The sequence below is a fragment of the Lynx rufus genome, unplaced genomic scaffold (genome assembly GCF_022079265.1).
Source record: "Lynx rufus isolate CCGP_SWC_20201006 ecotype Redwood Valley unplaced genomic scaffold, mLynRuf1.p SCAF_9, whole genome shotgun sequence".
NCBI classification, from domain to species: domain Eukaryota; kingdom Metazoa; phylum Chordata; class Mammalia; order Carnivora; family Felidae; genus Lynx; species Lynx rufus.
In genome coordinates, this window is record NW_025814897.1 from 102,973,528 (window position 1) to 102,994,739 (window position 21,212).

The 21,212-nt window shown below is 46.9% G+C and overlaps 3 protein-coding genes across 6 annotated transcripts; 2 read left to right on the forward strand and 1 right to left on the reverse strand.

The window, feature by feature from the left end:
• Positions 1-574: 574 nt before the first annotated feature.
• Positions 575-8,168, reverse strand: MED19 (mediator complex subunit 19). The gene is made up of 5 exons (XM_047070289.1): positions 7,909-8,168; positions 2,239-2,495; positions 1,975-2,071; positions 1,562-1,656; positions 575-1,374 (listed from the first exon to the last, which is right to left on the reverse strand). Exons 1-5 carry the CDS (start codon positions 8,123-8,125, stop codon positions 1,306-1,308), a joined length of 735 nt encoding a protein of 244 aa, XP_046926245.1. The 5' UTR covers positions 8,126-8,168; the 3' UTR covers positions 575-1,305.
• A 397-nt stretch (positions 8,169-8,565) lies between these two features.
• TMX2 (thioredoxin related transmembrane protein 2) lies at positions 8,566-19,235 on the forward strand. Of its 3 annotated transcripts, XR_006960700.1 has the most exons (9): positions 8,566-8,760; positions 15,881-15,941; positions 16,185-16,298; positions 16,562-16,638; positions 16,859-16,965; positions 17,389-17,454; positions 17,547-17,676; positions 18,177-18,726; positions 19,083-19,235. XR_006960700.1 is itself a non-coding variant. In XM_047071670.1 (8 exons), exons 1-8 carry the CDS (start codon positions 8,572-8,574, stop codon positions 18,321-18,323), a joined length of 891 nt encoding a protein of 296 aa, XP_046927626.1. In that variant the 5' UTR covers positions 8,566-8,571; the 3' UTR covers positions 18,324-19,060. The 3 variants fall into 3 exon arrangements, 2 of the variants coding, with proteins under 2 accessions (XP_046927626.1, XP_046927627.1); XM_047071670.1 differs by lacking the exon at positions 19,083-19,235 and having other exon boundaries at positions 18,177-19,060; XM_047071671.1 differs by lacking the exons at positions 18,177-18,726; positions 19,083-19,235 and having other exon boundaries at positions 17,389-17,443; positions 17,547-17,639.
• A 366-nt stretch (positions 19,236-19,601) lies between these two features.
• Positions 19,602-21,086, forward strand: SELENOH (selenoprotein H). Of its 2 annotated transcripts, XM_047070832.1 has the most exons (4): positions 19,619-19,895; positions 19,977-20,122; positions 20,244-20,374; positions 20,909-21,086. In XM_047070832.1, the coding sequence occupies exons 1-3, from the start codon at positions 19,774-19,776 to the stop codon at positions 20,342-20,344; spliced, it is 369 nt and encodes a 122-aa protein (XP_046926788.1). In that variant the 5' UTR covers positions 19,619-19,773; the 3' UTR covers positions 20,345-20,374; positions 20,909-21,086. The 2 variants fall into 2 exon arrangements, with proteins under 2 accessions (XP_046926789.1, XP_046926788.1); XM_047070833.1 differs by lacking the exon at positions 20,909-21,086 and having other exon boundaries at positions 19,602-19,895; positions 19,977-20,094; positions 20,244-20,335.
• The last annotated feature ends 126 nt before the right edge of the window (positions 21,087-21,212 follow it).

Genomic DNA, 21,212 nt, shown 5'->3' on the forward strand with positions numbered 1-21,212 from the left:
ACTGCCACAGTTCTTTAATACCGAATTTTGTCTCTGGAAAGTAAAGCCCTTTTTGGATGTAGCCAAAGGTGAGACAGTGGATGATCGAGGGATGAAAAAGCCTGTTAGAGGCGGACTGACTGGATGGATATGGCTGGCACTTTAATTTGGTATCTCACTTTGTCTCTTCTGTTTGTCAGAAGCAAAAAGGCTGTGCCCTAGTTTTAAATAGGCCTCCTCAGATACTAAATCTCAGCAATTGACCAGAACCCATTATTTTCGCTGTCCATGACTTAAGTATATACGCTCTTGCTCTGATATCCTAGATTAAAACTCGCTGAACGAGTGGTTTTCCACCTACTGATCTAAGTAACAACCTTGGCTCATGGCAACAGATTTTAACTCTTCTGTGTCAAGTTTATTTAAAGTCAGATTACATTAGCTTGGGTTTTCTATTGCATTTTGCTGGTTTAGGCTGCCTTTTTGTTCCTGTCTTAGCTTAGAAATGTTTTCGAATCAGCCAAATAATTTAATTGTCTTAATTAAGGAATGAGGCAGTTCAAAGACTCCTATGAAGACGAGAAAAACATTTACCTTTGCTTGCCAGAGGTTTATTTAAAAAAAAAAAAAAATCACAGGCTTGACCAGGAATTAACCTTGTTGAACTACACTGGTGACTGTGGGTGCTTTTTCAGTTGGCGATTCTGTTTCAATGCAAGATTGACTCAGAAGACAGTTGAGACTTAACTGGATTGACTCTTCAGATGGAGCCTCATCCAGGTGCTTGGTTCTCAACACTATGGGCAGAGTGTTATGCGTCTGCTGTAGACAGGTATTAGCAAGCTCTGCCTCACTTGTGACCATGCTCCCAGATCTTACTCTGGTGGTTTCCCTGCCTGCTAATGAGATAACATAATGATAAGACCCAAATTCGCTCTGATCTTTGAATGCCTTGGCTTAAACCCTGACTCACACAGAAAGGCACTTACCTCTTAATAGGCAGCCACAGTTCACCCAGTTTGATAAATGTAAATTTTTTTTCAAAAAAAAGAAAGACCCTAACAAATGAGACAATGTCCTAAATCAGACCAATTGCACAAAAGAGATGAAAAGAAAGCTTCCTGGGAGAGGAAGAGAGGTCCGTGAGAAAGCCAACCGGGCTGAGCCTTAACAAAAGCATGGCCCTTCTGTCATATAATGCGTTAATCTCAGTCAAGCACAGCAGGAGCTGGCTTCTGTCCCAGTTGCAGGGGATGCTCCCAAGGCAGTGTCCGAGCCTGGAAGGCAGCTTTTGTCAGGCAGGAAAAGCCATTCTGGTAGAGCCTGTTAGCGGAGGCTGCTGCTGCTGCTGGCCTGAGAGCTGCCCACGCCTGGGTGGTCTGGACTGTGTCGGTTCTGGGGAAGACAAGGAAGGAAGGGTAAGAACAACTAGGAAGTAGCCTTGGCCTTGATCAGGGCTGTACAGGAAAAAACCGATGTGCCCTGGGTTTTCAATCCTGGGTCCAAGCTGAGGCAAAGGACTACTGGGGGCGGGGTGAAGTGGGGAGATTCCGGGGGGCTGCAGCAAAGGCCCCTACCCTACCTTCTTTTTCTTCTTCTCTTTCTTCTTCCTCTTCCGTTCAGGATCCTCCTCTTTTTTCTTTTTCTTCTTCTTGTGATCAGAATCAGATGGCGTTTCTGTAGGAGAGTATGTGCTTATCACCTGCAGAGCTCAAAATTCCTTACTGCTAGGAACTCAAAAGACCACAGGAAAACCTAGTCGAGGGCAACTGCTGTTCTTGTAGCGGCCAGAAAGCATAGGGAGGCACTGCTAAAGCACGGTTCCAGGTTTTTACTTGCCCAGGAGACCTACTTGCAAGGAACACTAATTACCTTGAGATCAGTTTCAGGAGAATTTGGGAGTCCAGGGCTGTGTAAGGAACCTCTCTGGCCTTTTAACTGAGGAAGGTCCAACCAGATCCAGGTTTTCTGGCTTTGAACGGAACTGCTTCTTACCTGGGGGGACAGGGTCCTGGGTACGGCTCTGTTTGTGCTTGTGTTTATTCTTCTTCTTGGGAGGCTGAATATGCATCAGACGACACTGCTCTGGCAACTGAAGGAACCAAAGGAAGGTCCAGGTGAGAGGAGGGAGGAGATCCCCTGCTCCCATCATCTGTTCTGCTCAGTAAGTTATGAAGGAACAGATTTGGACAGAAAAACCACCTCCATGCCTTTCAGGCCTCCCCATGTGCCTTCTTCCTCCCCAGGAGGGGGACTCACCGGGCCAGTGTGGAGGCGAAAGCCAGCCAGCATGGTCCCTGTGATAGGATTAAAAGAGCCACCAAGAATAGGGGGCTTCTCAATGAGGGAGCGGAGGCTGCTGTTATCATGGGAACCGGGCAGATCAATCATCCCTGGCAGGTCAGGCAGGAAGTTACTTAGCTTCTCCTTCACCTTCTTCCCACAGAATTTATTATAGGAATGTTCCAGGTTGTAGTGTGTGATCAGATTGGTGCTGCCTGTCAGCTCAGTGCTACCTAGAGGACACAGGGAGAAGAACAACAACAAAAAAATCAGTCCCAAGAGAACTTTTTTTTAAATTTATTTGAGAGAGAGCACGCGAGCAGGGGAGGGGGAGAGAGAATCTCAAGCAAGTTCTGTGCACGGTCAGCGTGCAGAGCCTGATGTGGGGCTCGAACTCACGAAACCATGAGATCATGACCTGAGCCGAAATCAAGAGTCGGTCGCTTAACCGACTGGGCCACCCAGGCGCCCTGAAGAATTTTTTTAAGAACCCCACAGGGAAAGTGAAGGACTGTAAAGAATCTTTTATGTGAGCATTACAAAGATTTAAATTTATTTTTAAAGTAAAAACAGCAAAATGAAATAACATACAATAAACACTAAAAAATATACTACTGTAGAATGGTAGGGTAGGTTGGAATGGGAAGGAGACAAGTCGGCAAAAATCCAAACCGCACATGGAAACTGCTCTTCCCCAATGAAGGAGACACTCTCCCCTCCTTGGACTCACCGCAGTAGTAACTTACATGATCCTTACTCCAGGCTAAACACAGTTCCGAGTGCTTTTCACAGCGAGAAATTATACTCTCTGACACCAGCAGGATGTTACCTCAGAGCTCAACTAGAAGCAAGGTAAGGGCCAGATATGACCCAATGGCTTGAATGTCTCTGGTCAAGGACCCCTTTTTTTTTCTTTAATAGCAAGAACCACTAATTACATAGGGAATAAACAGGTTTTTTTTAAGCTACTGCTGCCTAACTTGTTACCACCGTCTCTATTCTTCCTAATTAAAGTATAATGCTTTGCCTAGAAAAAAGAAATGTTTGATTAGCAGCTGAGCAAACAGGATTCTCATCCTAGTCATACTCTATGCCTCAGTTTCCTCTTATCTCTGGAGTGGGGTAACAGCTCTCTTAAGCACACTTAATTTTTTTCAAGGTTTAAATGAAAACATTGAAAAGTATATTCTATAGATGCAAGGCACTATCAGTACAAATATTGCACGGCCGACCTTTTTCAAAGAATAGAAACTTATTCGTAATATAGTAAGGATCTAGAGGCAAGGGTGGAGCTGTCTAGCCTGCCTACAGTTTCATCTACAGTTATGACGAACACGAAGAATACAAATGACAAGAGTGGCTTGTTCATAATCATTCACTTGGAAAAACTCCGGCTCTGAACCGGGAGTCCCTTGAGGGCCGAGACCAGGTCTTTCCTGTTCATACCTGTGTCCCTGGTGCCCAACACAGTACACACCTTCAGTGCTCAGTAACTATTAAGTGAGCAAGGTATTTTCCCCTCCATACCCCTAGGCCCTCCCTTCTTCCCTTTTTTCTTTTCCATGCCAAACATTTCAGCAGTGGTCTACTGTAACAGCAGGGGACTCAGTGCCACAGTACTGCTCCTCAAAACTAGGCACTACCTCCTGCCATAAGAGTGCCCTGCTTTCCCCACCCGCCCCGGTCGGCTCTCCTCTTCCAGGTGGTCATGCTCAAGGTTGAGGTGAGAAGGCACTCCTGCTTTTCTGGAACACTTTACGCATCCACCCAACTTCCCGTTTTGGCTGTCAGTTCCACGAAGGTGATTTATAAATCTCTCCCTCCAGCCCTGACTCCCCTCCTAAAAACTAATCTTGCATTTCCAACTTCCTCTTAGTCAATTTCATGCAGATTCATTTTTTAATTTGGAATTAAAAAAAATTTTTTTAAGATTTGAAAATTTTTAAGTAATCTCTATGCCCCACGTGGGCCTCGAACTCACAACCCCAACATCAAGAATTGGATGCTTTTCTTTTTTAATTTTTTTTTAACATTTATTTATTTTTGAGAGAGAGAGAGAGACAGAGCGTTGAGTGGGGGAGGGGCAGAGAGAGAGAGAGAGACACAGAATTTGAAGGAGGATCCAGGCTCTGGGCCGTCAGCACAGAGCCTGACGTGGGGCTTGAACTTGGGAATGGCGACATCATGACCTAGGTCAAAGTCTGACGCTTAACCAACTGAGCCACCCAGGCACCCCTGGATGCTCTTCTGACTGAGCCAGCAAGGCGCCCCCAGATTCATCTTTTTAAACTCTCAATACTCCCCACCTCACTCATGGTTTCTCTGTTTCAATACATGGCACCCATATTCTCCAGGTATTTTTAGAAGCAGTACTACGCAGCTCAAAAATCTCAATGATGTACTATTACCCTAAGGAAAAAGCTCAAATTCCTTTGGCACTCACGATAAAACATATCTTACTGTAAGCTTTGGGGTGTGATCAACCACTACTCCCCTGTGCCAAATTCTGATCCATCCAAATGAGTCTCTCATCATCTCCTGAAAAACACGCTCATTTTGTTTCCTTTTAGGAAATTTGTTTTTATACTGATGTAATTATAAGACCATCTTTTCTAGTTTTCTTCACCAATATGAATTTTCCAGGTCTGGCTCAAGTGACAACTCTTTCTGTCATTTTGGATAGTAAACATTTTTAAAACCATCATGTACTTTCTGGGTTGTTTTTTTTGTTTTTGTTTTTGTTTTTTTTTTAAAGCAAACTCTACCCCCAACGTGGGGTTTGAACTCACAACCCCAAGATCAGGGGTTGCATGTTCTACCTACTGAGCCAACCAGGGCCCCCCATCGTGTAGTTGTTAGTTGTATGTGAGGCAGGACCACAAAGTGATGAGATTAGCCTTGACAAGTAATATAGACACTATCTTTAAACCACATATTTTATATCCCTAAGTAAAATAAGCTCTCTAAAAGCAAGGACTAGGGGTGCCTGGGTGGCTCAGTCAGTTAAGTGCCAGACTTCAGCTCAGGTCATGATCTCATGTTTTGTGGGTTTGAGCCCCATGTCGGGATCTGTGCTGACAGCTCAGAGCCTGGAGCCTGCTTCAGATTCTGTGTCTCCCTCTCTTTCTGCCCTTCCCCCACTCATTTTCTCTCTCTCTCTCTCTCAAAAATAAATAAACATCAAAAACATTTTTTAAAAAAAGCAAGGACTAGACATATTAGTTCTCTCCCCTTCTCACCACATACCCCACTTCCTACATACCCAGCATTTGCCCAAAACCTATTCAATATCTCTATCAACTGACTGATACAAACAGGTACCATCAGAATAGATAAGGTTGGAGAAACTTCTGGTAGACATCAACCACTAACCAAAGGAAAGTCAATCAATCTCTCTATGCTTCAATTTTTTTTTTCCAGCTATAAAATGCCTACCTCAAAGAGCTTTTTTTTTTTTTTTAAATGTTTATTTTTGACAGCACGAGCGGAGGAGGTGCAGAGAAGGGGACAGAGGATCCGAAGCAGGCTCTGTGCTGACAGCAGACAGCCTGATGCAGGGCTAGAACTCATGAACTGTGAGATCATGACCTGAGCCAAAACCAAGAGCTGGATGTTCAACCGACTGAGGCACCCAGGGGGCCCTGAAAGAGCTATTCTAAGTATTAAACTCTATTACATACGTATATAACTGCATTGTGAACTTCAAAGCACTGTACCAATATGCATTATTATTTCTCTCAACTCTTGATGTAGCAGTAGGACTTGGGAGGAATTGAAAGGCAACTTGGGAGGGGCACCTGGGTGGCTCAGTCAGTTGAGCATCCGGCTTCGGCTCAGGTCATGATCTCACAGTGAATTCAGGCCCCACATCCACTGGCTGCTGTCAACTTCAAGTCCGCTTCAGATCCTCTGACCCCCTCTCTCTCTGTTCCTCCCCCACTCACGCACATACATACTCTCTCTCAAAAATAAACATTAAAAAAAAAGACACTTGGGAGATTGAACACGTCCAAAATGACTCTTGATTTCCACCTTCTCAAACTTGTTCCTTCTTGGTCTCAGCACTACCATCCACCCAATTATTCAAGCCAGAGATTTACAAGTATTCTCAATTCTTCTTTACTTTTATTAAAGACTTATTTTTTTTTAATTTTCTTCTTATTATTATCATTAGTTTTAGTTTTTAGTTGAGAGAGAAAGAACGAGCGGAGTAGGGGCAGAAAGAGCGGGAGACAGAATCCCAAGCAGGCTCTGCACTGTCAGCATGGCGCCTGAAGGGGCTCGAACCCACAAACCGTGACATCAGGACCCGAGCCGAAACCAAAAGACAGAAGCTTAACCTACTGAGCCACCCAGGTGCCCCTCCTCTCTACTTTTATATTCGATCCTTCGTTCCTATAAGCTCCACCCCTAACATGTATCCTGTATCTATCTGTTCACTTCTCTCCTCCACTGCTACTGCCTAGTCCAAACTGTCCTCTCTTTCCTGGACTACTAAACAGTAACTTCTGACTGACTTCCCCACTTTCCCCCACCTCCACTTTCCATTCTTAATGTAGCAGCTTGAGTGATTAAAACAATTAGATCATGTCACTTTCCTGTGTGAAAATGGCTCCCCCTGAGGGGCGCCTGGCTGGTTCAGTCAGTAGAGCATGCGACTCTTGATCTCAGGTCATGAGTTTGAGCCCCATGTTGGGTATAGAGAGTACTAAAAAACAAACAAATAAAATGGCTCCCCCTGAACTTCAGATCAAAGTCCTCTGCCTGCCCTTCTCACCTTCATCTCCTGTAACTCTTTCCCTTGAACCTTCACTGGAGTCCAGCTGGTCTTCTGACTCTCAGATATTCCAAGCTTTTCCCTCACAGCAGGGCTTCTGACCTCGTTTCTTGCATCTTGATTTAGCTCTCCCCCTCACACATGGCTGACTCTTTACATTTAAGCTCAGAAATTATCTACTCAGAGAGGGCTTCTTTGATCACTCTAGCTAAAGTAGTTCGGCCTCCTCAATTCTTTACCAGTTTTTTTCCTGTTAGCACTAACCATTATCTGATGTTATCTAGGGTACTCTGTGCCTCCTCCTCTGAAATGTAAACTCCAGAAAAGGCAAAGATCTTGTCAACCCTATTCACAGCTGAACCTTAACGCATTTAGAACAGTGCTTGGTACATAGTAGGTGCTCCAGCAAAGCAAATTTTTGGTTCAATTCTAATCGCTCCTTCGGACAGATACGGAAATGTGGAGGCCCTGAGTAGGAGAGCAACATGCCTCAAACCAACAGCAAGTTGGTGGCAGATGTGGAAAACCTTAGGTCTCCAGGGATGTTAAATGAGGACTGTCGAGTTCCAAACTCAAATTCGGGATAATCTTTAGGCAATCATGAACCAGTATCAGGGACAGAGCCAGATATGGTGTGAAAGAAGGTCACGGAAATTTATTCTCTGCCAGCTCCCAATCCCTGCCAAAAATTCACGTCACTCATCCAAAGGGGTGGGAATCCTCAGACCCCTCCCGACTCACTTTGAGCTCCAAGGTCCTGGCACGCGTTGCCTAGGTTACCTAACACCTCCGCCAGCCGGCTGAGAGCCACGCCCATCATCTCCTCACTATGATCTGATTGGCTGCTTTCGGCCGGGCCTAGTACTCACCTGGCAGCTCCCGCATTAGGTAGAAGGGACCACAACCAGCCGCTGACTTGTCGGCGCCGGGCGGGGCCGTGGCCGAGGTGGGCTGCGGGGCCGTGCCGGGGCCCCCGCCCGGAGGAGGGGGAGGCGGAGGTGGTGGCTTCCCTGGTCCGAAGCCGAGTGCGGTTGGGGGCGGTGGTGGGTCAGCCTGAGCACCGAACAGCGCCGAGAAATTCTCCATCGTCTTCCTCCACCCCGGCCCTGTCCCGGAGTCTGGCGTCGGTAGTTTTCATTGGACAATCCTTCCACGGTGTCCCGCCCCCTTCTTCAGGAGCCGCTTTTCATTGGGTGTTCCGCCTACCTTTTTCCGGCAACTACTTCCGTCGCTTTATGAGAACGTTCAGGAAGTGCTATCTAACCTAATTAAATTCTTCTCTGTAGTTCTCCGTTCGGGACAGTCGCATATCCAATAAAATGACTTAAGTGGAAAAAGCGACAGCTAGATCGACCAATAAGGTGTTAAATCCCTTTTAGTTGCTTACCTGCAGCAGCGTCCAATGAGGGATCTAGTTCCGGGCACAGAGGCGGTGCATCCGAGACTAGGCCCAATGGCAGGCTCAATGGTGAGAGAGGCGGGGCCAGAGCTACAGACGCCGAAGAGCGGCGGGCGCCGCAGGGGCCGGGAAGATGGCGGTCCTCGCACCTTTAATTGCTCTGGTGTATTCGGTGCCACGACTTTCACGATGGCTGGCCCGACCTTACTATCTCCTGTCAGCCCTGCTTTCTGCTGCATTCCTACTCGTGAGGAAGCTACCTCCTCTCTGCAGCAGTCTCCCCACGCAACGCGAAGACGGCAACCCGTGTGACTTTGACTGGGTGAGCGGACCCCGCGACCTTGACTGTCCCTGTCCCCAGCGGTTGCATGCGGGAGCCTCGAGGTTCACCTTTTTGAGGATACCTGAGGTTCCCAGCCTGTAGCGGACCTACGGACTGTTAGAATGTAGGGCCTGGACCATCATCGAGCCTAAACCACTTCATGTTTAATTAAGACGGGAAAACAGGATATCCTGCACAGCAGGCTAGCTCTTAGTGTTCTTGAGTCCTGGTTCTGTCTCAGCATTCCTGCTGGCCAAGAGCCGTACCCAAACTCTACACATTTACAGTGTTTTACAGGGCTGCCCATTATGTAAAGTCTCTTGACGAGCCAGTGAAATAAACAAGGCGGGTAGTAGTATTCACGTTTTATTGATGAAGAAATTGATCTCGGCGTGGTTAGGCGAGTTGCCAAACTAATCACTAGTGAGTCAGCTAGTGAGTGATTGCGACTTGAAACCACTGTTTTGGCCATAGCACCTGCACACTCTTATCAGCCGTTTCTTAGTCCAATTAATATTTCCAGAGTGGGCACTATCTGCTAGGCACTGCCCTGCGTCCTCCGGACGTAAAAATGAACACGTTGTTAGGTCTGTTAAAAAGGGATTGAAAAAAAAAATTTTGTAAAGAAATCTATCTCAAGCCTCTTGCTGTACTTCCTGAGTAGGAGAGGAGAGACCGCTCAGAAAAATGACTTGAAGCTCTGTGCTCTCTCTGCTGTACAACAGCAGCTGTGTTCTGAGGGAGGAGGGTCAACCTGGGGTTTTGTCTTTTTCTCAGACCCCCAAATGAGTCTTGACTTTTACCAGAACCCACTCCTTATTTTTGTCCTCCATTCCTTGTTTACTCATTCATGTTTCCTCTGTCCTTAGTGTTCCTAATTAGCTCAAGTGTACCCATGCTACTTTAGAAGATCCTATTTTTATCTAATTCAGTAGTCCATCTGTCCCCCTCCCCTGTATATCTGAGGCGAGTGGGGAGTAAATATTCATTGCAAGACCCCCAGTGGTTCCCTGAAACTCTGGATAGCATGGAGCCCTATATATATGATGGATTGTCCTATACATACATACCTTTGGTAAAGTTTAATTTACAATTTAGGTACAGTAAGAGATTAACCACAATAATGATAAACTAGGACATGTATAACAATATAATGTAATAAAAGTTATGTCAGTGTGGTCTCTCTCTCTCTTTCCCACCCCTAAAATATCTTACCATACTATACTCATCCTTCTGATGATGATATCGGATGATAAAGGGAGGTGAGATGAAGTGAGGTGAATGTCATAGTCACTGTAACATAGCATTAGGCTACTGTTGACCTTCTGTTGATAAGTCAGAAAGAGGATGATGTGTTTCCCGACCGAGGTTGACCGCAGGTAACTAAAACCACAGATAAGGGAGGACCACTGTATTCTATACTGATTTAACCAAAATGGGACTCAAAGATACAAGACATAAGTGGGTAGTAGTAAAGATTTTAATAAGTGTAGGGACCTTTTATAGAACTAATTTCTTTGTATACTCTCCTTTACTAATATGCAAAATACTGGAGTTTTTGTATTTTACTATTTCTCTAATAGATTTTTTTTTTTTTTTACTTAGAGTTTATAGCCAGTGTTTGTTTTCCTAGAAAACCCATGTTTTACTGATTTACCTTGGTGACTGAGAAGTTAGGGTATTAAGGTAAATAATGTTAGCAATAACAGCTAAATAAAAATAAATAAATAACAAGAGGCACCTGAGTGGCTCATCAGTTGAGTGTGGACTCCAGCTCAGGTAGTGATCTCACGGGTTGTGAGTTCGAGCCCCACATCCGGCTCGCTGTTGTCAGCCTGTCAGTGCAGAGCCCGCGTCAGATCCTCCCCACCTTGTTCTCCCAAAAATAAATAAAATATTTCCTAAAAAAGTAAACCTCAGATTTTCAGTGACTTAACAAAAGTTTATTTCTGTTTTATTAAATAAAAGGAAAGAATCAATCATTTTGCATTGTCTGTATATATTGTCTTCCAGAGTACCCAAATAATTGCTAAGGGAATCTTGACTTCTTAATAGACAAATTTGAGCTAATAAATACAGAAGGACTGATAGAATTTAAAAATCATTTAGCAAGGATGTCTGGCTGGCTCAGTCTGTGGAGCATACGACACCTGATCTCAGGGTTGTGAGTTCAAGCCGTATGTTGGGCATAGAGCTTACTAAAAAAAACAGTCAACCAACCAAAAAACAGGTAGCAACCCCTAATGGAATAATAAACCTAAGCAACGATCATCTGTGGATGCTAAAACCATCTCTAAAGGGATGCAGAAGGTGGTGCTAGATACTCCACCAATGACGTATTTCTTGCAAAAGATGTGGATTTCATTGTATGCAAGCCTCTAGGTTTCATTGCCACTTTATAAAAAATACAGTGGATAGAAAATCATCATCAGAAGAACACATACCATCAGTTTGCAAACAGCCAAAACCAGAAAGCGGGAAAGTTGACAGTTCATATGACTGTCTTTTTTTTTTTTTTCAACGTTTATTTATTTTTGGGGGGACAGAGAGAGACAGAGCATGAACGGGGGAGGGGCAGAGAGAGAGGGAGACACAGAATCGGAAACAGGCTCCAGGCTCCGAGCCATCAGCCCAGAGCCTGACGCGGGGCTCGAACTCACGGACCGCGAGATCGTGACCTGGCTGAAGTCGGACGCTTAACCGACTGCGCCACCCAGGCGCCCCTCTTTTTTTTTTTTAAATGTTTGTTTTATTTTAGAGAGAGCTCTCAAGAGTGGAGGAGGGGCGCAGGGGAGGGGTAGGGGGAGCGGGGCAGAGGATCCGAAGCAGGCTTCTGCTTGTCTGCAGTGATGGCGGCAAGCCCAGTGAGCAGCTCAAACTCGCAAACCTCAAGATCATGACCTGAGCCGAAGTGGGATGCTCAGCCAATTGGCTGAGCCACGCAGGCGCCTGGATGCGTGTTTTCAACAGATACATAGCCTAGGGTAAAAAGAAAGAATAGATAGCCTTTAGAGATAAAGGAAGGCCAGAGAAGCACATCAGCTAAATGTACTGTGTGGACCTTCCTTGCTTGTTCCTTATTTGAACAAGCAACTGTACCAAGACAGTTTGAGATAACTGAGATCATTTGAATAAGGACCAAGTAGTAAATGACAGTAAGGAATTATTAATTGTGTTAGATATGACAATGCTATTTTGGTTTGTTTAAAGAAAGAAAGAAAGAAAGAAAGAAAGAAAGAAAGAAAGAAAGAAAGAAAGAAAAAAGCAGGAGAAGTCCTGGGGAGCCTGGCAGGCTCAGTTGGAAGAGCATGCAACTCTTGCTTTTGGGGTTGTGAGTTTAAGCCCCATGTTGGGTGTAGAGATTACTTAAAAAAAAAAAAACACTTAAAAAAAAAGGGTTCCTTAAAAAAAAACAAACAGAAGTCTTTATCTGTAAGAGATACACACTGAAGTATTTACAGATGAAATGATAATAGTTAGAATTTGCTTTAAGTTTCTCCAAAACAAGTGGGTAGCATAGGTGAAATGGAACCGTTTTGGCAAAACATTACTGTTAAATCTGGGTAGTAGGGATTTATTAAAGTATTGTAGGGGTGGAAAATTAGTTTTCTTTACCTTTTTGAGGTCTTAGCTGAGACCCCTGTAATAAAAGACAGATTGAAAACAAGAGGGGGGTCCCTGGATGGCTCAAGCATCTGACTCTTGATCTCAGGGTCATGAGTTCAAGCCTCATTTTGGGTTCTGTGCTGGGCATGCAGCCTACTTAAAAAAAATAAAAGCAGTTAAAAGATAAAGTTTATTCATATGTATACCTCATGTGTACAGGAAGATACCCAGGGAAAATGAATTAACTCAGAAGTGGATTGGAACTCTGGCTTATAGGGGCGCCTGGGTGGCTCGGTTGAGTGTCTAGCTTCAGCTCAGGTCATGATCTCACAGTTTGTGGGTTCAAGCCCCGCATTGGGCTCTGTGCTGCTGGCTCAGAGCCTGGAGCCTGTTTCGAATTCTGTGTCTCCCTCTCTCTCTCTGCTCCTTCCCCGCTCATGCTCTGTCTCTTTCTCTCTCTCTCTCTCTTTCAAAAATAAATAAAAACATTAAAAAATTTTCAAAAAAAAAGAACTCTGGCTCAACAAAGAGCAATACATTTTTGGAGAAATGACCGGACAAAGGAAAGAACTTTTAGCCTTCAAAGGGCAGCAAACCGTGGGAAGGTAAACTAATGGCAGATAAAGTCCCATTAGTTACGTTAGGTTCCTCTGGTGCTGTCTCCAGGCTGATAGGGTCTAAAATTGTCTCCCTTGATTAACTTTTGTCCTTCCTGGTAGAGAGGGTTGGAGGAACACCTTTAAAAATTTATGTCCTGCTTTTAGACACAGAGAGGGAGGGCAAGGAGCTTTTCTTTTAATTTTTTCTTCTTTTTTTTTTTTAATTAAAAAAATTTTTTTAGTGTTTATTTATTTTTGAGAGAGACAGTGTGAGCAGAGAGAGAGAGAGACACAGACTCTGAAACAGGCTCCAGGCTCTGAGCTGTCAGCGCAGAGCCTGATGCGGGGCTCGAACTCATGAACCATGAGATCATGACCTGAGCTGAAGTTGGATGCTTACTTAACCAACTGAGCCACCCAGGCCCCCCATTTTTTAAAAAATGTTTTTAGTGTTTAATTTTGAGAGAGAGGGAGAGACAGAGTGCGAGTGGGGGAGGGGCAGAGAGAGAGAGGGAGACCCAGAATCTGAAACAGGCTCCAGGCTCTAAGCTATCAGCACAGAGCCTGCTGTGGGGCTTGAACTCATGAACTGTGAGATGATGACCTGAGCTGAAGTCGGACGTTTAACCTACTGAGCCACCCAGGCGTCCCAAGGAGCTTTTCTTACATCTATTCTTAATTGCTTTTAAGTCCAAAATTATTACGCAGAATAATCAAAAGTAGCATATTTTGGGGTGGCAAATTCCACTACCTTTTAGTGTCCTCTCTACTTTTGTGTGTATTTGCAACTTTCCATAATAAAAGGTTTAAAACTAGGAACAAGCAGGCAGAACAACTAAAGGGGCAGCCGCTTTGCATTGTTGGTCTGGAACCCCAGTCTCCCTCTGTTGCCTTATGGTCATCCTTGCATCATCCAGCCAGCAGACAAGACAGAAGGCTGAATGCAAGGCCACATGCTTTCTTACTGCCTGGCACAGACATGGCCATCGCTTCCACTCACGCGCCACTCAGGAGTGCTGGTGCACAGTTCTACTTAGGTGCAGGTGGACAGAGAGCATCTCACTGCCAAGTACGCCCAGGAGGAAAGAGAAACTGGTTTGGAGTATACGTAGCCAGTCTTTGCCATTGACCCACTCTGTTTTCAGAGAATATTCCTTACAGTCCTATCTTTGTTCTCCTGCTAGACCACAGTCCTTTTTTTTTTTTTAAGTTCATTTTTCCATATTTGCTAAGTCCCAATTCTAACCCAATTCCATTTGTGAAAACTCTTGCTCCTTTCTGCTCAGGATGATTTAGTAGGGTCTGTTGTATTCCCTGACCCCCACTTTACAGGTCTCTTTCTAAAGTCAATTACTTTCTGTTGGAGATTGATGCTAAAAGTCCAGGACCTAAGAGGTCCCTGAATCCCAGCTGTAAATCACAGTTGATTAGCTCTGTCTGAAATAGTGACTTGGGCACCTGTGTTGTAAACAGAAAGGTCTGGAAGCCCTCTCAGACCATCTAAGCTCTAGTTGCCCTTCCTCCCATGCTTTCTCTCACATGGTCCTTGTTATTCTTCACTGTGGTCTTTACTCTTTGAAATTACCTTGTTTGTTTCTTTGTTGTGATGATTGTCTCACAGACCTTCCAGTTGAGAAAGTGAGAAAGAACTGGGAGCCCAGGATCCTGAAAAAGGGCTTCTGAAGCTCTGAGGTCTCTGCCAGCTTTCAAATTCGGTCAAAGGTGCTTGGATTATCACTATGATTGTTGAATGGGGAGGAATGATTTAACATAAGCAATCCGCCCCCCCCCCCAAATGAAATAGCCAAATACTGTATTAATGAAATATTACAGAGAAGGTTTCCCTGGAAGAGTTTTATTCTGCCAGGGTCACGCTGAGTTGGTTATATTTTCTTAAGTTTTTATATTTTTATTTAATTTTTTTATTAAAAAAATTGTTTTTAATGTTTATTTCTTTTTGGGATGGAGAGAGACAGCACAAACAGGGAAGGGGAAGAGAGAGAGGGAGACACAGAATCCAAAGCAGGCTCCAGGCTCTGAGCTGTCAGACCAGAGCCCGATGCAGGGGTCAGACTCATGAACCGTGAGATCATGACCTGTGAGCCGAGGTAAGCGAAGACGCTTAGCCGACTGAGCCACCAGGCACCCCCAGTTTTGTTTTTTTTTTATTATTATTGACTTATTTTTGAAAGAGAGGGAGAGAGAGAGAGAGACAAAGAATCCCAAACAGGCTCTGAGTTGTCAGCACAGAGCCCAGTGTGGGGCTCAAACTCACGAATGGTGAGATCATGACCTGAGCCAAAGTTGGATACCTAACTGACTGAGCCACCCAGGCGCCCCTGTCTTACAGTTTTATATGGTACCAGGCTTTATGCAACTCTTTCATACCCATTATCTCATTTAATCCTCACAGTAATAGATATTACTAGATATTGGAACAAATAGATACAGTTCCATCAAGGAAACCAAAGTTCAGAGGTTAAGTGATCTGCTGAAAGACACCAGCCGGTTTGCAGCAGGGGTGGACCCTGACTGTGATTTTCCCACTACATCTTAGCTGACTGCAGTTATTTCCTTTTTTTTCCCCTTTTCTTTAATGTTTATTTATTTATTTTGAGCGGTGGGGAGAGGCTGAGAGAGAGAATCCCAAGCAGGACCACTGCTCGGAGCAGAGACGCCTAAGGCGGGCCTTGAACCCACGAACCGTGACATCGTGACCTGAGCTGAAATCAAGAATCTCTACCAACTGATGCTCAGCCAACTGAGCCTCCCAGGCGTCCCTCCGGTTCTTTTCTGTCTTTGCTGACACCATTCTCAGAGTGGAGCTCTGCTGGGTTTTCTTCCCTTTTTGGCTCCCTTCCCCACCCACATCATCTCTGTTTATGGCATTTCCTGTCACTTTGGTTCTCTTCCAGAGAGAAGTAGAGATCCTGATGTTCCTCAGTGCCATTGTGATGATGAAAAACCGCAGATCTAGTAAGTGTAGCCTGCACCTCAGCTTCTCGAGGTTGGGACTAATGCCCTCTGGTCGTGCTTTCATTCTTATTATGCGAGGGGCATGATTTGGTGAAGGAGTCCCACATTCCGCGCCAAGGCTGAATTTGATCTTGAACTTTTATCCTCTCCCCCCTCTCCCAATCCAAAGTACCACAGGAAGAGAGACAAACGGGATATAGGAGTATGCAGCCCAGCCTGACCTGTGACATCTTTGTGTTTCAGTCACTGTGGAGCAACATATAGGCAACATCTTCATGTTCAGCAAAGTGGCCAATGCAATTCTTTTCTTCCGTCTGGATATTCGCATGGGCCTGCTTTACATCACACTTTGCATAGGTAAGGAGATTGGTTGTGGGACCCGAGTTCCGACCCCAAACAGGCTTCTCCATACCCTTCTTCTGTATGTTGTACCTCATGAACTACGTGTGTGGCTCAGGTGAGAAGAATCTACGGAAACTTTAGGAAGAGAGAAACGTGTCCGTGGTCTGTGTGTGTCCACAAAGTGTATTCTTTGGTGCCTGAAATCTTCGAGTCGGTTTGCAAGTAAATCCCCTGCTGAAGGCCTTATATGTTTCCTCTGACATCTTTTTTCTGGTTAGTGTTCCTGATGACGTGCAAGCCCCCCCTGTATATGGGCCCTGAGTACATCAAGTACTTCAATGACAAAACCATTGATGTGAGTGCTCTTTCCTGTTTCTTGGGTCCCTCGTGGGTGACCTTGTATCTGTGCTTTTTCCTCTCTAGGAGGAGTAACGGTGCTTCAGAATGGAAGTCAAGGGCCCTGTGGTTCATTACCAGAGCTAGGGAGCGGTGGGGGGAGAGGGAAAGCCAGGGGGACGAATCAGACCCGGGAGCCCGTGTGGTCCAGCTCACTGTTTCTTCCCTGTGTGTGGCAGGAAGAGCTGGAGCGGGACAGGAGGGTCACCTGGATCGTGGAGTTCTTTGCCAATTGGTCTAATGACTGCCAGTCGTTTGCTCCTATCTATGCTGACCTCTCCCTCAAGTGAGTACCGCAGAGGGTGGGGGAGGAAGGGAACTGAGGTGCTGCACTCTCCCTCTCATTGTTTTTGGCCTTGATTTTTGCACATTGCAACCAAAGACTTTTTTTTTTTTCTTTAAGTTAACTCATTTATTTTGAGAGAGAAAGCATGCACACACGCAAGTAGGGGACAAGCAAGAGATGGGGGGGAGAGAGAGGGAATCCCATGCAGGCTCCGCACGGTGGCACAAAGCCCGATGGGGGGCTCGAACTCACGAACTGAGAGATCATGACCTGAGCAGAGACCAAGAGTCAGTTACTCAACCCACTGAGCGAGCCACCCAGGTGCCCCAGCTAACGGCGTTTCTCCCCCCTCCCCAAATATGTGGACTTCTTCCCTTGATCCATTCCCTTCTTTCACTATGTTAAATAATGTATTTTTCTCAGGTACAACTGTACAGGGCTAAATTTTGGGAAGGTGGACGTTGGACGCTACACTGATGTTAGTACACGGTATGTAAAGGCCTGGACAGAGGGTCTGAGCAATAAATCACTTTAAGTGACGTAGACAGATGCATTTACAGAGTACTTTCTGGGCCCTATAGGTACAAAGTGAGCACGTCGCCCCTTACCAAGCAACTCCCTACTCTGATCCTATTCCAAGGTGGCAAGGAGGTCATGCGGCGGCCCCAGATTGACAAAAAAGGACGAGCTGTCTCTTGGACCTTCTCTGAGGTATCTGAAAGAGTGAGCGAACGATTTGGAGAAGGGTGTGGAACAGTGGTAGGCTTTGGAGCTCCACTCTGATTCCTGGCTCTGCCACATGCCCCCTAGTTTTGAGAGAGGGCACTCGTTACCAGATTTAATTCATGAATTTATTCAGCAAATTTGTTGTGCTTCTCCCATGTGCCAGAATTGCTAGTACTGGGGAACGGTTATTAGTTACGATTCAGTCTCAAAGGCCCTCGTACCCAGTCTGTAGGCCTGTGGATCACAGGGTTGTTTCGTAGAGTACAAGTGTAGCTGTAATTCTTGGTACAGTGATGGTCACATAACAGGTACTTAACTAACTGTACAGGGTTGACTTTTCCAGTACCCAGAAAGGGAGAGTTAGGTTAGAGTTGGTTCTGTCCTCTCCTTCCTTCTCTCCTACACTGTGTTTAAATATTTCTGACTTCCTAGTAAGAACTCTCCTTTCCAACTGGAACCCTAACGTGTGCACCTCTTTTGCGCAGGAGAATGTGATCCGAGAATTCAACCTGAATGAGCTGTATCAAAGGGCCAAGAAGCTATCAAAGGCTGGAGATCACATCCCTGAGGGGCAGCCTGTGGCCCCAACCACCACGGAAGTGCCAGAGGGAGAAAGCAAGAAGGACAAATAGAATCCCTGCCTTCTCAGTGCTTCCTCACCTTTGAGGCCCTGCCACCTTTGAGGCCCTGCCCCTTCTGTAACCACAGGCCCTGCCTGAGGCCTGGGCCTCTTATTTATGTTTCCCCTTTGGCTCTGCCTCAGTCAGGCAGGGTGCTGCTTCTGATTTTAAAGAGGCTTTCAGGGAATTGACAGGCACCCTCCGGGAAGGCCTCCACTGCTGTGGCCAACTTTCACTGGAAGAGGGGAGAGATCTCTGATGATGGAGGAGGAAATGCTTGCCTTCCAAGCTTGGGTCCGAGTATCAGCTGCTGTCCACCACTCACATGTCTCCACCGTGCGGTGTTTTCATCCTTCCTCTTAGTGGACCTGCACAGTCTACCTAGATTATATTAAGCCTAACAGAAAATGCCTAGGTATGGAGTCTGCACTAGGATTCTTCCCTCAAGGGCCCTTACTTCTTTAGGCATTTCTGGCTTGGTCTGTGGCCTTCATTAATAAGGCTAACTTTGTCATTGGTCCCCAGGAGAAACCTTTAACCACTGAGCTTACTCATTGGAGATAGTTTTGAATAATCCCCCTAATTTTTGGAGTTTGGGAGGAACGGGAATAGGTTTGAGACGTTCCTTTGTATGGTGGGGCTCAGGAGAAAGCCGCCCTTGGGCAGGTATGAGGTTTCACTTAGTCTCCTACCTACTCCCAACACCCAGTTGATGGTTTTCAATAATAAAGACTGGGATTTCCTTTTGATTGCGCCTTTGTGTGTTCCTAGCGTATTAGAAAGGCCTGGCAACTGCAGAGGAAGTGTGTACCTCACCTGCCTGGCATTGGTTCCCAGGATCCGGGAGAGTTGGGGAAGACTAGTTTCCGTAATCTTAGAGTCCTGACCTCGCCAAGTTAGTTTGTGGGTTTTGTTTGGGATTGGTGCGCGGGTTCCCAAGGAGGAGGTGGGGCGTGGGGGGTGGTGGGGCGTGGGGCACGCTCTTTAGCCGGACGGATGGTTACAGAAAGGCCTGTGCGAAGCCCGGCTTGTTTTCAGAGCTACCTAGTCGGCGATCCTCCCTAAGTGCGGTGGCTCCGTCGGGGGCTGCCTGTACCTTACCCCCCTCCGCGGGCAGTGGTTGTGCCCAGGGAACTTTTCCCCTTCCCCACCCCCGACCGTGAGCAGAATGGTTGTGCCCAGGGAGCCCCCCCCCCTCCGGGCTCCAGCTGGGTGGTTGCGCCCAGGGCCCCCCCCCCCCCCCCCCCCCCGGCCGCGGGCTGAGTGGTTGTGCCCAGAGAACCCGCCTCCAGGCCACGTGTGCGCCCCGGCCACGCTTTCCGCAGCGAGGGAGGGGCTTGGTCCTGGCGGCGGGTTTTCTGGACTGTGGTTTGGGGCTAGAGCGGCTCCGGCCGGAGTCCTCGCCCCCTCGGTGCCCGAGTCTCCACCCTATTCCCCCCAGGTCGGCCCGGCTCCCGGCTCCATGGCTTCCCGCGGCAGGAAGCGGAAGGCCGAAGCGGAGGTGGTCGCGGCGGCGGAGAAGCGGGAGAAGCCGGCGGGCGACCGGAAGAGAGTGGAGGAGGCGACCGTCGTGATCGAGCATTGGTGAGGGGCCTGGAGAGGCACGGGGAGGCGGGCCAGGGCACACCAAGGCCCCGGCCTCTGAGCTTCCCCGTCTCTCCCTAGCACGAGCTGACGCGTCTACGGGCGCAACGCCGCGGCCCTGAGCCAGGCGCTGCGCCTGGACACCCCGGAGCTTCCGGTGGAAGTGAATCCTGCCAGGCCTCGGAGGGGCAGCTTCGAGGTGACGCTGCTGCGCCCAGACGGCAGCAGTGAGTGGGCGCCCGGGACCGGGGGCAGGCGGGAAGCGCCGGTCTCAGACCGCCGGCACCTCGGGATGTGGGGGAGAGGCTGGTGCACGACGAAGTGACTTCGCTCTCGGTCTTTTCCCAGGTGTGGAGCTCTGGACTGGGATTAAGAAGGGGCCCCCACGCAAACTCAAGTTCCCTGAGCCTCAAGAGGTGGTGAAGGAGCTGAAGAAGTACCTCTCGTAGGGTGTTTTGAGCAGAAGTCCTCACGCTGAGGTTTGAAGGGGGCGGGAGGGGTGGATTGTGGCTATTTGCGAAGCAGCCCTCCCTCTACCCCATATCACACGGGATCTACCACTCGTAACTCTTCTTGCTCTCAGGATGTCCCCTTATTACTGGTAGGAAAGCTAGAAGTCGGCAATAAAATTGTTTATCAGTCTGCTTTTGGCTAAACTGCACGTTTCACTGTCCTTGAGCTAAGTCGTAGGATGCTGATGGTAATGTAAATGACCCTATAGAAATGCAATTTGTGCCCTTGGAAGATGCGGTTGTCCTTCTCTTGATCCCGTGGGAGAACCGGGGTACTGTCACTCCTGGCCCCAAGGATCTGACTGGTTTTTTATCCCTAATGCTCCTGCATGTTGTCAGGCACTGACAGCTGACTGATGAGCTGAGTGAAATGTGGCGGTAGGATGCAATCCTTGAACTCTCCTGGGTTTGTGGGCTCCAGGGTGGGGGACACGTCTTTCTCAGGCTTTAGGATTGCCTGGGCCCCTTCTCTAACCCTTTTTTCCCTTCTCACGTTCACAGCCTTCGGTCCCTGGTGATGTTTGGAGCATTTATGACGGGACATGGCCAAATTTCAGTCATGTGCCTGAAGCCCTGGTTTCTTCCCCTCCAGAAATGATGGTTCAGTTGTGAGGCAGCCCTCTAGTAAGGCACTGAAAAGTTCTTGGATTTGGTTTGCCTAATAAAAATTGAAACAAAGTATTTGAGTAATAACTTGATGTTATGGTATTAGATGGACAGAGCTCAGCCTTTTGTGGGATTGGCTCCCTTTCTATTTTTCATATTCTAAGGTCACCAATTATCCTGGAGCTCCTAGGCTGTCTGG

What these genes read in the sequence shown, in the direction of transcription:
- MED19 (XM_047070289.1), bottom strand. Translation starts at nt 8,125, where the DNA reads ATGGAGAATTTCTCGGCGCTGTTCGGTGCTCAGGCTGACCCACCACCG. An exon ending in CCTAATGCGGGAGCTGCCAG is followed by an intron (nt 2,496 to 7,908) that starts GTGAGTACTAGG and finishes TGTGTCCTCTAG; the next exon opens with GTAGCACTGAGCTGACAGGC. An exon ending in CCAGGACCCTGTCCCCCCAG is followed by an intron (nt 1,657 to 1,974) that starts GTAAGAAGCAGT and finishes ACTCTCCTACAG; the next exon opens with AAACGCCATCTGATTCTGAT.
- TMX2 (XM_047071670.1), top strand. Translation starts at nt 8,572, where the DNA reads ATGGCGGTCCTCGCACCTTTAATTGCTCTGGTGTATTCGGTGCCACGA. An exon ending in TACACTGATGTTAGTACACG is followed by an intron (nt 17,455 to 17,546) that starts GTATGTAAAGGC and finishes TGGGCCCTATAG; the next exon opens with GTACAAAGTGAGCACGTCGC. An exon ending in TCTCTTGGACCTTCTCTGAG is followed by an intron (nt 17,677 to 18,176) that starts GTATCTGAAAGA and finishes TCTTTTGCGCAG; the next exon opens with GAGAATGTGATCCGAGAATT.